Source organism: Schistocerca cancellata, chromosome 6 (assembly GCF_023864275.1).
Source record: "Schistocerca cancellata isolate TAMUIC-IGC-003103 chromosome 6, iqSchCanc2.1, whole genome shotgun sequence".
Classification (NCBI taxonomy): Eukaryota; Metazoa; Arthropoda; class Insecta; order Orthoptera; family Acrididae; genus Schistocerca; species Schistocerca cancellata.
This window is the reverse complement of record NC_064631.1, coordinates 542,077,640-542,093,728: the sequence shown is the minus strand read 5'-3', so window position 1 is coordinate 542,093,728 and position 16,089 is coordinate 542,077,640. Positions and strand designations below refer to the sequence as shown.

General features: G+C 44.6%; 1 protein-coding gene across 3 annotated transcripts in view; it reads left to right on the top strand.

Moving 5' to 3' along the window:
- The window catches only part of LOC126191506 (V-type proton ATPase 116 kDa subunit a 1-like), a 278,558-nt gene that overhangs the window by 51,395 nt on the left and 211,074 nt on the right, over nucleotides 1-16,089 (top strand). For 2 of the 3 annotated variants that reach the window (XM_049932399.1, XM_049932401.1), the window contains exon 2: nucleotides 14,623-14,744. In XM_049932399.1, coding sequence (XP_049788356.1) covers nucleotides 14,628-14,744 — 117 coding nt within the window. In that variant the 5' untranslated portion in view covers nucleotides 14,623-14,627. The remainder of the gene's footprint in view (nucleotides 1-14,622; nucleotides 14,745-16,089) is intronic. The other variant, XM_049932400.1, reaches the window with a different exon arrangement.

The window sequence follows — 16,089 nt, the reverse complement described above, 5'->3', positions numbered from 1 at the left end:
TTCATACAAAAAATTTTGTGATGCAACCACGTCAGTACGTCAAGCACTTTAGAATATGTGATCAGTGTCTCCTAAATCTTGTGAAACTTATTTAGAAATACCTGGAAAATCCCCTACTCATTCGTACCAACACGTACTATAATTCTATTCAGTATCTACTCACAGTCGAGAAATGCAGTTTCCTAAAGAATACATAAACTGTCGAAACCTACTGCTGACGGTATCAGAAGTTTAGAAGGGGACAAAAATACCTACGAGTGGACGTCTTCTGCCAGAACTAACAAGAATGCAAGGAATGCTAAGCAGCTTGCAAATGGATAAAGCTACGTATTGCGACGTGCTGATAGACGTCAACAAAGAAAGTCTTAATAGTCGCTTTGGGAGATTCTATAAATTAGAGGCGCGAAAAGCAAAGGATGGGGTATTAGCATCCATATCTTGTCCTTTTTTTCAAATTGAAATGGGGACTGAAGGCTATCAGAAAATACATTAAAGAAATGGTTATTTCAGAGGTGTGAAAGATGAAACAAGAAGAAGATAGGAAGAGTTTGCAACATTCTACTAAAAAGAAAAAAAAGAAGTAAATCTTATTATATGGTTGTTGAGGACTTCGATTCTTCTGTAGCCAGTGATGGCACAAATACTACAACAGATCTGTAAATACAAAATATTTGAAAGATAATGACAGTATTTTTGATTCCCTGAACAGATATCCTGCTGTAAAAATAGTTTTCCTAAATACCGGTATAATACTTGTTTATCATATTCTGCTTCTGCTGAAGGACTATGTTTCTTTGGTGGAATAATAATTGAAAAATTATTGGTGTTAAAAATCACTGAAACAAATGGCACGTAAAATGGTATTTTATTTGAATAAAGGTGTATTGAAAATAGGTATTTTGCATTTTGTATTTAAATACTTCTATTTAAAACCATCTTGTATTTACGTAGGGAACAGAAAAATATAACCAAGTATTTCCATTTTGAAATTAAATACTTTTAATGAACCATTTTGCAAATCTCTGTTAAATTGCATCACCACTATGGCGGAATGCAATAAATGCCAAATTGGCATAGAGTTTACGACATACTTGGATATGCAAACTATTAGCATGCCAGCGCAACTGGACATAATAGGTAGGAGTTGGTCATTTATAGGGTCATTCAATAAGCAATGCCCCACATTTTTTTTAAAAAAAAGCCATTAATATACATAGACAAACGTCCCTGTTGGTGCTTCACATTGGATGTTTGTTCTGTGCGCTAGTGAAGTTTCGAACAGTTCTGGCAGATGGCAGAGCAGTAGTACAGCAACAAAATGGCGTCGTCATACGGCTCACGTTACAAACAGTGTGTTGTTATTGAATTCTTGTGTGCAGAAAAAGAAACCGTGGTGAACACCCATAAACGTTTGTATGCAGTGTATGGTGATGCTACAGTTGATAGGAGTACAATTAGGCGATGGGTAAAGACAGTTACAGCCTCAGGAAATGCAGAAACAGAGCTCCATGATCAGCCACTCTCGGGATGTCCTGTCTCAGCCAGTACTCAAGACACGCTGAATCCTGCGGATGCCATTACTCGCGCCGACCGACGCTTCACGACTCGACGACTGGCTCTACAGTTGTCGGTCAGCATTGGATATTCAAAGAGGTGCTCACGATGGGCTCCACGAATGCTCACAACGAGCCAAAAGATTCAAAGAAAGGACATTTCAACTGAATTGTTGGAGCATTTTGAGACTGACGGAGAGGGGATTCGTTACTGGGGACGAAAGCTGGATGCTCCACTTTGCGCCGGAAACAAAAAGGCTGTCATGGAATGTTATAATCCTCATTCACCACAAAAGAAGAAATTCAAGACAAACCCCTATGCCGGAAAAAGTAATGGTGACAGTTTTCTGGGATTGTGATAGCGTCATTCTCGTGGATGTGAAGCCAAGAGGGCCAACCATGAATTCAGAGGCATACGTGAAGACTGAATAAACTCAAGAACCGTTTCCGACATGTTCGATAGGACAAGAATCCAGCAGAAATCTTGCTCCAACACGGTAATGCACGCTCACACACAAGTCTGAGAACCCGGGAACACATCGCCAAATTGGGTTGGACATCATTGCCTCATCCACTCTACAGTCCAGACCTGGCACCCTCGAACTTCCATCTATTTGGGCCGCTTAAAGATTCTCTATGGGGAACACACTTTGAAGATGGCGAGAGTGTCAGTCATGAAGTGAAAACATTGCCACGCCTATAGGACAAGAGCATTTACCAGCAGAGAATACATGCTCTTCCACAACGTTGGCGTACGGCCCTAGAACGTGATGGAGATACGTAGTAAAATAGGACATGGACAAGACATGTTGATGTATACTGCCACCAAATTCTGACTCTTAACAATAACTATGTTCCGAGAAAAAAATGTGGAACATTACTTATTGAACGACCCTGGTACATTCTGTACATAAGGAAAGATTACAAGGAGGGGGGAGGGGGTTTTTCATTCAGAAACCGCTATTGAGCGGCAGGATTGTAGCCTAACGAGTCTACATTTTATCGTTCTCAGCAACTGCTGCTCTCGTTAGTTGGGTGTCCCAGCATTGTCATGTGACTATGGAAGCGATGGGTTCAGGAATGCCATATTCAACGGCCCCACGTGACTAACGCCCGAAAAGACAGACATACGCCAAACAATCCTAAGCTAAAAACGAGCATCAAAATGGATACAAGGATTAGTGAACACAGGGATGTCACAGCGAAACTGAGTACCATAACTCCCAAATCCATCAAAAATAAACGAAAAATATATCTGTTCAAAAAAGCAGATAAAAATTCGCTGTGCGCCTTCGTGAGAGACAATGTGCATTCGTTCCAACAGTGTAAGAGTAGACCAGATGTGGCTTGGCTTGAATTCAAAGAAATAGTATCGACAGCAGTTGAGAGATTTATACCAAAAAAATTAGCAAACGACTGAGCTGATCCCTATGATACACAAAACTGGTCAGAATCGAAAAAAGAACGCCAAATTCAAACGAATGCAAAATCCCCAAGATGGGGATGCTTTAGAGAAGATCGAAATTAAGTACAGACTTCAATGCCAGATGCTTATAATAGCTTCCACAACGAAACTTAGTCTTCAAAACTGACAGGAAATCCAAAGAGATTCTGCTCGTTTGTTAAGTATGCAAGCGGCAAGGCAAAAACTCTGTACGATAGCATTGGAGATACTATCGATGACAGTGCTGCTAAAACAGAGCTACTAACCCCAGTCTTCCGAAATTCCTTCACCAAAGAGAGGAGTAAATATTCCAGAATTCGAATCAAGAGAAGCTGTGAACATGAGTGCTTTGGAACTAGATATCGTCGAAGTAGTGATGCAACTTAAATCACTTAATAAAAGCAAGTCTTTCGTTCCAGACTGTTTCTTTCAGAGCATGCTGATGCAATAGCTCCATACTTAACAATCATATACAATCGCTCGCTCGACGAAAGATTCTTAGCGAAAGACTGGAAAGTTGCACATGTCACACCAATATTCAACAAAGGCAATAGGAGTAATCCACTAAATTACAGGCCTTTATCATCAAAGTCGATATGAAGCGGGATTTTGGAACATATATTGCGTTTGTAAGTTAGAAATTATCTCGAAGAGAACGATCTATTCACAAACAGTCAACACGGATTTAGAAAACATCGTTCATGTGGAACACAACTAGCTCTTTACTCACGCGAAATGTTGAGTGCAGTCGACAGGGGATCTCAAACTGATTCCACATTTCTAGATTTCCCCTAGACTTTTGAAACAGTACTTCACAAGCGGCTTGTAACCAGATTGCGTGGTTATGGAATATCGTCTCAGTTATGAGACTGGATTGGTAATTTCCTGTCAAGAGAGATCACAGTTCGTTGTAACTGACAGCCAGTCACCGAGTAAAACAGAAGTGATTTCTGGCATTCCCCAAGATAGTGTTAAAGGCCCACTGTTGTTTCTTATCTATATAAACGATTTAGGAGACAGTCTGAGCAGCCGTCTTAGGCTGTTTGCAGATGATACTGTCGTTTATCGCCTACTATCTGTATGGTGCGAAAATCGGCAATTGAATCTAAATAATGAAAAGTGGAAGGTGACCCACACGAGCGCTAAAAGGAATCCTTTTAACTTCGTTTACACGATAAATCAATCAAATCAAAAGGTCGTAAATTCAGCTAAAACCTAGAAATTACAATTACGAAAACTTAAATTGAAAAGGACACCTAGAAAATCTTGTGGGGAAGGCAAACCAGAGACTGCGTTTTATGGGCAGAACACTTAGAAGATGCAACAGATCTACTAAAGAGACTGCCTACATCACGCTTGTTCGTCCTCATCTGGTGTAGTGTTGTACGGTGTGGGGTTCCTTATAAGTTAGCACTAACGGAGTACATTGACAAAGTTCAGAGAATGGCACGACGTTTTGTATTATCGAGAAATGTGGGAGAGAATACCACGGTAATGATTTGCGGTGGAAATCATTAAAACAAAAGCGTTTCTCGTTGCGGCGGGATCTCACGAAATTTCAATCAGCAGATTTGTCCTCCGAATGCGAAAATGTTTAGTTGACGCCGACCTTCATAGGGAGAAATGATCATCATAATAAAATAAGGGAAATCAGAGCCCGTGTGAAAAGGTATAGGTGTTCGTTTTTTCCGTGCGCTGTTGTGGAGTGGAATAATAGAGAATTACTGCGAAGATGGTTCGGTGACCCCACCGCCAGGCACTCAAGTGCAATTTGCAGAGTAGCCATTTTTCCGGTAAAAAAACTCGAGGAGCTACAAAATTTCCTGGTCGTCACTCTATGGTTGGCTTATGTACCGGCAAACAAGCTCCCGGCTATATCTGAACTCCCAGGCATACGAGCGGCGTTTGAAAAGTTCATGCAAAGTCCGAGAGATGGCACCACCGTCGCGCGTATCGAGGACATGTTTAGTTAGTAGCATCTTTGGAAAGAATGCACACCAAGTTTCAGCCATATTGGTTTATTTCTTTATGTTTGGCATTCGTGTGACTCAAGGAAGTTGAGTGATTGTCAACAAATGGACGAAAAAGAATTTCGTGTGGTGATTAAACATTACTTTATGAGAGGCAAAACGCCTCAGGAGACTAAAGAGAAGCTTGATAAACATTACGGTGACTGTGAACCTTCGATTTGAACTGTTTATAAGTGGTTTCAGAATTTTTGGAGTAGCCATATGGGCACAAATGATGCTGAATGTTCTGGACGACCTGTGGATGTTATGACTCCAGAAGACATTGATAATCTATGATATGGTGATGGATGGCAGAAGAGTTAAGGTGCGTGAGATTGCTAGTGCTATGGTCATCTCAAATAAACGGGTACATAATATTTTGCATAAACATTTGGACATGAGAAAGCTACCCGCTAGATGGGTTCCGCAATTGCTCTAGCTTGACCAAAAACGGAATCATGTGAAGTGTTGCAAAGATGGTTTGCAGCTGTTCAGGAATAATCGGCAGGACTTTTGAGTGTCGTTTCGTCACTGTGGATGAAACATGGATACATTACTATACTCCTGAGACCAAATAACAATCTAAACAATGGGTTACCAAGGGAGAATCTGCACCAAAAAAAGACGAAGACCATTCCTTCGGCCAGAAAGATTACGGCGACTGTCTTTTGGGATTCACAAGGGATATCCTCATCGACTATCTGGAAAAGGGTAAAACTATTACAGGTGCATATTATTCATCGTTATTGGACCGTTTGAAAACTGAGCTGCAAGAAAATCGCCGGCAATTGGACCGCAAAAAAGTCCTTTTCCACAACGACAGCGCACCAGCACACAGATTCCAACTCGTTTCACATCCCACCTATGCTCCATACTCGGCTCCCTCAGATTACTATTTGTTCCACAATTTGAAGAAATGGCCGGCGGGACAAAGATTTCATTCAGACGAGGAGGTGATTGCAGCAAATAACTATTTTGCAGACTTGGACAATTCCTATTATTCGGAAGGGATCAACAAATTAGAACAGCGTTGGACGAAGAGTACAAGTCTAATAGGAGACTATGTCGAAAAATAAAAAAGGTTTACCCCAAACACGCAAGTAGTTTTTACTTTTGTACAGTCTTTACAAACGCCCCTTGTACACTCCTGGAAATGGAAAAAAGAACACATTGACACCGGTGTGTCAGACCCACCATACTTGCTCCGGACACTGCGAGAGGGCTGTACAAGCAATGATCACACGCACGGCACAGCGGACACACCAGGAACCGCGGTGTTGGCCGTCGAATGGCGCTAGCTGCGCAGCATTTGTGCACCGCCGCCGTCAGTGTCAGCCAGTTTGCCGTGGCATACGGAGCTCCATCGCAGTCTTTAACACTGGTAGCATGCCGCGACAGCGTGGAAGTGAACCGTATGTGCAGTTGACGGACTTTGAGCGAGGGCGTATAGTGGGCATGCGGGAGGCCGGGTGGACGTACCGCCGAATTGCTCAACATGTGGGGCGTGAGGTCTCCACAGTACATCGATGTTGTCGCCAGTGGTCGGCGTAAGGTGCACGTGCCCGTCGACCTGGGACCGGACCGCAGCGACGCACGGATGCACGCCAAGACCGTAGGATCCTACGCAGTGCCGTAGGGGACCGCACCGCCACTTCCCAGCAAATTAGGGACACTGTTGCTCCTGGGGTATCGGCGAAGACCATTCGCAACCGTCTCCATGAAGCTGGGCTACGGTCCCGCACACCGTTAGGCCGTCTTCCGCTCACGCCCCAACATCGTGCAGCCCGCCTCCAGTGGTGTCGCGACAGGCGTGAATGGAGGGACGAATGGAGACGTGTCGTCTTCAGCGATGAGAGTCGCTTCTGCCTTGGTGCCAATGATGGTCGTATGCGTGTTTGGCGCCGTGCAGGTGAGCGCCACAATCAGGACTGCATACGACCGAGGCACACAGGGCCAACACCCGGCATCATGGTGTGGGGAGCGATCTCCTACACTGGCCGTACACCACTGGTGATCGTCGAGGGGACACTGAATAGTGCACGGTACATCCAAACCGTCATCGAACCCATCGTTCTACCATTCCTAGACCGGCAAGGGAACTTGCTGTTCCAACAGGACAATGCACGTCCGCATGTATCCCGTGCCACCCAACGTGCTCTAGAAGGTGTAAGTCAACTACCCTGGCCTGCAAGTTCTCCGGATCTGTCCCCCATTGAGCATGTTTGGGACTGGATGAAGCGTCGTCTCACGCGGTCTGCACGTCCAGCACGAACGCTGGTCCAACTGAGGCGCCAGGTGGAAATTGCATGGCAAGCCGTTCCACAGGACTACATCCAGCATCTCTACGATCGTCTCCATGGGAGTATAGCAGCCTTCATTGCTGCGAAAGGTGGATATACACTGTACTAGTGCCGACATTGTGCATGCTCTGTTGCCTGTGTCTATGTGCCTGTGGTTCTGTCAGTGTGATCATGTGATGTATCTGACCCCAGGAATGTGTCAATAAAGTTTCCCCTTCTGGGGACAATGAATCGGTGTTCTTATTTCAATTTCCAGGAGGTTATATTGTCACTACCTACACCGACCCTGTCAGTACCCAAAGCACAGCTGTAAATGCCCATAAAGTCATTAAATAAAACAATCTTACAGCTCTACCATCACTTTTGACAATTAGTTATTATTAACCAGCTCATCCTCTAGTGGGCAGCTGTTGCGTGCTCGCCGCACGAGATGCTGCTGTGATGTATGCAATGGATACGTGATTTTGCTGCGGTACTCGTTCATTTTGATCTACAACATATATTTGAACAATAACGTATAAGCAAACATTTATAGTTACATACGATAAAGGGCCTTTTTTATGACAATATACAAGCACGTGATGAGCCAACAAGTTATGGCGATTATATTATCGTGACGCCAGATATTATCAAATGTTTCGACCCTTCACAAACTCTGTCTACTAAATATCACGCCCTGTACACCCCTAAATCATCTACAGTACAGAGTTAATTATGCTTCCTTCCTATTGTACCGTATATGCAGAATAAGTAGAATTTGTTGTTCGCTATCTACATCTACGTGATTACTCTGCTATTCACAGTAAAGTGCCTGGCAGAGGGTTCAATAAACCACCTTCATGCTGTCTCTCTACCGTTCCACTCTCGCACGGCACGCGGGAAAAACGAGCACTTAAATTTTTCCGTGCGAGCCCTGATTTCTCTTATTTTATCGTGATGATCATTTCTCCCTATGTAGGTGGGTGCCAACAGAATGTTTTCGCAATCGGAGGAGAAAACTGGTGATTGAAATTTCATGAGAAGATCCCGTCGCAACGAAAAACGCCTTTGTTTTAATGATTGCCACTCCAATTCACGTATCATGTCTGTGACACTATCTCCCCTATTTCGCGATAATACAAAACGAGCTGCCCTTCTTTGTGCTTTTTCGATGTCATCCGTCAGTCCCACCTGATGCGGATCCCACACCGCACAGCTGTACTCCAGAATAGGGCGGACAAGTGTAGTATAAGCAGTCTCTTTAGTAGATCTGTTGCACCTTCTAAGTGTTCTGCCAATGTCTATTGGTTTGCTCTACCCACAATATTATCTATGTGATCGTTCCAATTTAGGTTATTTGTAATTGTAATCACCAAGTATTTAGTTGAATTTACAGCCGTCAGATTTGTGTGACTTATCGCGTCATCGAAATTTAACTGATTTCTTTAGTACTCATGTTAATATCTTCGCACTTTTCTTTATTCAGGGTCAATTGCCACTTTTCGCACCATACAGATATCTTATCTAAATCATTTTGCAAGTCGTTTTGATCATCTGATGACTTTACAAGACGGCAAATGGCAGCATCATCTGCAAACAATCTAAGACGGCTACTCAGATTGTCTCCTATGTCATTAATATAGATCAGGAACAACAGAGGGCCTATAACAATTCCTTGGGGAACGCCGGATATTACTTCTGTTTTACTCGATGACTTTCCGTCTATTACTACGAACTGTGACCTTTCTGACAGGAAATCACGAATCCAGTCGCACAACTGAGGCGACACTCCGTAGGCACGCAGTTTGATCAGAAGACGCTTGTGAGGAAGGGTGTCGAAAGCCTTCTGGAAATCTAAAACTATAGAATCAATTTGACATCCCCTGTCGATAGCTCTTATTACTTCATGAGTATAAAGAGCTAGCTGTGTTTCACAGGAACGATATTTTCTGAATCCGTGCTGACTATATGTCAATAAATCGTTTTCTTCAAGGTAATTCATAATGTTCGAATACAGTATATGTTCTAAAACCCTACTGCAAATCGACGTTAGTGATGTAGGCCTGTAATTCAGCGGATTACTCTTACTTCCCTTTATGGGTATTGGTGTGACTTGAGCAATTTTCCAGTCTTTAGGTATGTATCTTTCTGTGAACGAGTGGTTGTATATAATTGCTAAATATGGACCTATTTTTTTTTAGTACGGCAGTACTAATGGCCACGAATAGGTAAGTGTGTGTTTTTTATTTTTTAAAAAAAATCATACGAGTCAGTCGACAGTCAAGCTCTTTTTTTCCTCTTCGAAGAACAAGGACTTGATCCGAAAATTCAGAAGCTAAAAAGTATCTCATCAGCATTAGTTCAATAGTGAAATTCATGGGCGAAATATCTGACCCCGTTCTGATTAAAAGATAACACGGACAGTACGACAGTCCACCACCACTTCGCTTCAGCATCATACTGAAAGAAATCATCCGAAAGTGGAAAAAAAATAAAGTTGCAGAACTGTTGGAAACCCATCCACGTAACTAAGAGTCTAGAAAGACTATAGCCAAAATGTATGCATGACTGTGGCTGACGACTTGGCCCTTTTAATAAATGACGAGACCACCGCAATCACACCAACAGGAACTCTTAAAACCTACACTGTAAAAGTTGTCTTACCGATTTCCTACCGAAAAAACTCAATTTGTTTGTTAAAATCCCCACATTCAAACATTGTCCACATAGTCTGGCAGGTCGAGAGAGTCCTGTGCTTTACGTATCCAAGTGAGAATCCAGAACCTACCGGTGCAGATAAAAATCGCACAGAAAAATAAACTGTAGAAACTGAAGATGGTGTGCGGAAGAATTCAGAAAAGCTACAATAAAAAAGGCTGTCCACACACACAAGCACACACACACACGCTGTCAGGTATTACGGACACTCGCATCAGAAGCACTTCAAGCCACCTAAACTGTCTCCTTTCACAAAAAAGATGGCATCGAAAACATCTGAAAGAGGAACCCAAAATTATGAAAAAGATTCTGGGCCCATATGGAACAGACATTGGCTGCGGTTAAAATTCCGGAAAACAACGCAAAAATTATCCAACCTCACAGCAGTGTCCTGAAAAATTGCGTTAAAATTGAACCTGTACTTCCATAGATTCTCAGCAACAAGAGTTGTTCACAAAAGTTTAACGTACTCGGGGAAGCTGAAAAATATACACTGGATTCAACAGATCGTAAAAGATCTAGAAAGAGCCCAGAAAAATCCCTCGGAAGCTCTGGGCAGAAACTACTACAAACCCAGAGTACTGACAGATGGAAAGTGCAGTCGATGAACGAAACTGCGAAGAAAACAGTAACAAAAAGAACTGAAAAAAGGAAGAGAAAGCACGGCGAAACATTGGGAGCTACACTCCTGGAAATGGAAAAAAGAACACATTGTCACCGGTGTGTCAGACCCACCATACTTGCTCCGGACACTGCGAGAGGGCTGTACAAGCAATGATCACACGCACGGCACAGCGGACACACCAGGAACCGCGGTGTTGGCCGTCGAATGGCGCTAGCTGCGCAGCATTTGTGCACCGCCGCCGTCAGTGTCAGCCAGTTTGCCGTGGCATACGGAGCTCCATCGCAGTCTTTAACACTGGTAGCATGCCGCGACAGCGTGGACGTGAACCGTATGTGCAGTTGACGGACTTTGAGCGAGGGCGTATAGTGGGCATGCGGGAGGCCGGGTGGACGTACCGCCGAATTGCTCAACACGTGGGGCGTGAGGTCTCCACAGTACATCGATGTCGCCAGTGGTCGGCGGAAGGTGCACGTGCCCGTCGACCTGGGACCGGATCGCAGCGACGCACGGATGCACGCCAAGACCGTAGGATCCTACGCAGTGCCGTAGGGGACCGCACCGCCACTTCCCAGCAAATTAGGGACACTGTTGCTCCTGGGGTATCGGCGAGGACCATTCGCAACCGTCTCCATGAAGTTGGGCTACGGTCCCGCACACCGTTAGGCCGTCTTCCGCTCACGCCCCAACATCGTGCAGCCCGCCTCCAGTGGTGTCGCGACAGGCGTGAATGGAGGGACGAATGGAGACGTGTCGTCTTCAGCGATGAGAGTCGCTTCTGCCTTGGTGCCAAAGATGGTCGTATGCGTGTTTGGCGCCGTGCAGGTGAGCGCCACAATCAGGACTGCATACGACCGAGGCACACAGGGCCAACACCCGGCATCATGGTGTGGGGAGCGATCTCCTACACTGGCCGTACACCACTGGTGATTGTCGAGGGGACACTGAATAGTGCACGGTACATCCAAACCGTCATCGAACCCATCGTTCTACCATTCCTAGACCGGCAAGGGAACTTGCTGTTCCAACAGGACAATGCACGTCCGCATGTATCCCGTGCCACCCAACGTGCTCTAGAAGGTGTAAGTCAACTACCCTGGCCAGCAAGATCTCCGGATCTGTCCCCCATTGAGCATGTTTGGGACTGGATGAAGCGTCGTCTCACGCGGTCTGCACGTCCAGCACGAACGCTGGTCCAACTGAGGCGCCAGGTGGAAATGGCATGGCAAGCCGTTCCACAGGACTACATCCAACATCTCTACGATCGTCTCCATGGGATAATAGCAGCCTGCATTGCTGCGAAAGGTGGATATACACTGTACTAGTGCCGACATTGTGCATGCTCTGTTGCCTGTGTCTATGTGCCTGTGGTTCTGTCAGTGTGATCATGTGATGTATCTGACCCCAGGAATGTGTCAATAAAGTTTCCCCTTCCTGGGACAATGAATTCACGGTGTTCTTATTTCAATTTCCAGGAGTGTATATGGCAACTCAAAAAATTGAATTATAAAACTTTGTAGGATGCAGCAATTGAACGTAAATAATAAAAGGTGCAAGACCATCCACACCAGCGCTAAAAGGTATCCTTTAAACTTCGGTTACACGATAAGTCAGTCAAATCAAAGGCTGCAAATTCAGCTAAAACCGAGGAATTACAATTACGAAAAACTTAAATTGAAAATAACACGTAGAAAATGGCAACCAGAGACTATGTTTTATGGGCAGAACACTTAGAAGATGCGACAGATCTACTAAAGAGGCTACCAACATCACGCTTGTTCCTAGCCGGCCGATGTGACCGAGCGGTTCTAAGCGCTTCAGTCCGGAACCGCTAGACCGCTACGGTCGCAGGTTCGAATCCTGCCTTGGGCATGAATGTGTGTGACGTCCTTAGGTTAGTTAGGTTTAAGTAGTTCTAAGTCTAGGGGTCTGAGGACCTCAAATGGTGCTTAGAGGCACTTGAACCATCTTTGTAGGATCAAATAGTCTCCAGTTGCAGCGAACAACTAATAATAGGACGAGAAATTGCGTTGTCTTGACATTAACCGTATTTTCTCAGTTGAAAGAATTTCTACAAGCAGGATTCACTCACTTTTAAATACTGAACTTACCAGTGCTTTACAAGAGGTCAAACAAGCAAAAAAATTGTGTTTCAGTTTCTCGTACTTCGGAGGTAAGGATCGCTGAATAGTGTTCGCATTTAAGGACGTTCACGCTATTTTCAATTGATTTTTCATCCCTTTAGTGTTGTACTACTGCCTAATTACACTCTTTCTAATGTGCTGCAGAACTTTTGTCGTTGCTTGCAGTGAGTAGAGCTTGTACAGAATAATGTGGCACTTGCACAGAAACGCATTGTCGTCATAAGTGCTGGTCGAATCCATTCCATTTTTTCAGAAAGGGCAGCCACTCCAATTGACCGTCGCCTGCCGACCTGTGCCTTCCAGCATTCTCGTTTGCCGTTCCTTTTCAACATAGTCTTCGGGCATCGCAGGTACAGGGAAGATCTTGATAATCAGGCACACGTGGTTATGTGGAATGCCATTAAAATATTGCCTGAAAAGGCAAACGAGGAAGCAAAAATCTTATTAAAACCTGAGCTTGTGGGGAGTTACAGGAACCGCTGGTATTCCAGTCGCACAATCATGAGAATAAAGAAGGATGCGGAAACATGCGTACAAGTACCTTCCAAGGCTTCACTACTGTGGAAAATGTGGAAGAAGGAAAATAAAATTTTACCTTTAGGAAATTGGAAATATGTGGTAAGTTCATTTACATCTACATACATACTCCGCAATCCACCATATGTTACGTGGCGGACGGTACCTCGTACCACAACTAGCATCTTCTCTCCCTGTTCCACTCCCAAACAGAACGAGGGAAAAATGACTGCCTGTATGCCTCTGTACGAGCCCTAATCTCTCTTATCTTATCTTTGTGGTCTTCCCGCGAAATATAAGTTGGCGGCAGTAAAAAACCGATGTTAAGGATATTGGTCTATAATTTTGAGGATCCGTCCATCTACCCTTCTTATATACAGGCGTCACCTGCGCTTTTTTCCAGTCGCTTGGGACTTTACGTTGGGCAAGAGATTCGCGATGAATGCAAGCTAAGTAAGGAGCCAATGCAGTAGAGTACTCTCTGTAAAAGCGAATTGGAATCCCATCAGGACCTGGCGATTTATTTATTTTCAACCCATTCAGCTGCTTCTGTGGGACCAAACTGCTGAGGTCATCGGTCCCTTACACTACTTAATCTAGCTTAAACGAACTTACGCTAAGGGCAACATACACACGCATGCCCGAGGGAGGACTCGAACCTCCGACAGAGGGAGCCGCACGAACCGTGACAAGACGCCTTAAACCACGTGGCTACCATCTTTAGGTAACACAGTATTGCCGAACGATTCGTCGGAAATACAATTTTCCCGTGACAGATATTCGTTATATACTGCATGTTTTACTATTTTTGTTTTATGATATTTCTTGTACTGCGTGGTTCAGACGTGTTCTGCTTTGCTTGTTCCTTTGTTTATCCAACAATTTCTTTTTCAGTACCCCAATGAGAAACTGTTGAGCCTGAACGTAAAAATTGGTCGTATTACTGGTCATACTGAAATAACCAGTTAACACGATCGTTTACAAGCTCGCTCATTGTAGCTTACAAATTACGCGAGACAATTCATTAGTGTCTAGGCTTCAGCGTCTAGGTGCTGCGGTCTTTCACAGCGAAGCCCCAACCGCTACCTTCATTTGCTCTCCTAACGCGCCGTTTGCGCAGGTGTGCGTCAAAGTTACTTTGTGAGCACTCTACGTATAAATTTCTGACAACTGTCTGAATCAAAACTGGACTCCCACTTGCTGATCTAAATCTCAGAATACTATAAATATGTTCTCTCTCCCTCCCTCTCTCTCTCTCTCTCTACCTCTCTCTCTTTCTCTCTTTTAATTCAACTGATTCGTTTTTTAATACAACTTTTCTCTGTGTTTGTTCACAGCAGCCATGGGGGCGATGTTTCGGAGCGAGAAGATGGCCTTGTGCCAGCTCTTCATCCAGCCTGAGGCAGCGTACGCCTCTGTGTCCGAGCTGGGAGAACTGGGCATTGCTCAGTTTCGGGATGTGAGTATAAATGCCTCTATATAGTATCACTGTGCAGGCGTATAGGGGTCCTCTCTGACTTCTTAAACATAAAAAATTATACTTTTAACGTAGAATATACTGAGCAGTTTATGACTTTGAGAACACTGACAGCAACAGTGCCATCTGTCAATTGGCAGCATTATCAGCCATTTGACGTCCACTACGGGGTATTGCCTTCCTTATGCTTTTCTATGCATTACGATCTCGAGGTGTAAGGTTGCGTTGGGTTGTTTGCGGGAAGAGGCCAAACTGCGAGGTCATCGGCCTCATCGGATTAGGGAAGGACGGGGAAGGAAGTTGGCAGTGCCCTTTCAAAGGAGCGATTTAGGGAAATCACGGAAAACCTAAATCAGGATGGCCGAACGCGAGATTGAACCGTCGTCCTCCCGCATGCGACTCCAATGCGAGGTGTAAGCATCCTTGTTGCTCTACATGTTATCCGTCTTCCCTGTTACGGCGTCGTCATGGAATTAACTTATCTCTTGAAATCCAGCAAAGAACTTCGTAGGTCGTGAAAATTTAGTACTTTCAATTCGTATACATTGTTTTATGAAATTTCAGGCGAATTGTCGGATGTCTGTAATTTATTGCCATGGTATTTCGGCGCAGAGAGTGTTCTGGTCGTCTTCAGGTGTATACAGGAGAAATTACACTGAGCACCCCTATTTAGGACGCCGTCAGAACATGCATGGTGTTCCCAGCTGTCACACCGCATGCGCTGCTTGAGCGCATGCCCTACTGCTGCAAGGCAGTGCGCTTCGCCACGTGTCCTTCGTGGTGAAAGATTGCCTCATCGATATCTGATCGAACTCGTTCATTTGGTAGAGTTACAGAACGACGCTGTTTATGCGGAGCATGCAGTTTTTTTATGACAGGGCTCCATGAAGGATATAACTGGAAGCTTTTTTCCTGACTGATAAGGGACTCGAGACAGTTGATGATGGAGCTGCGAAAGTTTGATGTATGGGCCATAGTTCTTGTTTCATTGTATTTCATCGAATGATCAGTAGAATTATAGTGCTCTGTGATAGCGCAGTTGTGGCCTTGGAGTCCGCCCCCTTGGTTGAGGTATCAGCACGTCTGGCTGCCATGCAGCAGGCCCGGGTTCGATTCCCGGCCGGGTAGGAGATCTCCGCTCGGGCATTGGGTGTTGGCTTGTCCTCATCATCATTTCATCATCACCATCAACACCGAGAGAGGTGGCCCAGTGGTTAGCACATTGGACTCGCATTCGGGAGGACGACTGTTGAAACCCGTCTCCGGCCATCCTGATGTAGGTTTTCCATGATTTCCCTAAATCGTTTCAGGCAAATGCTAGGATGGT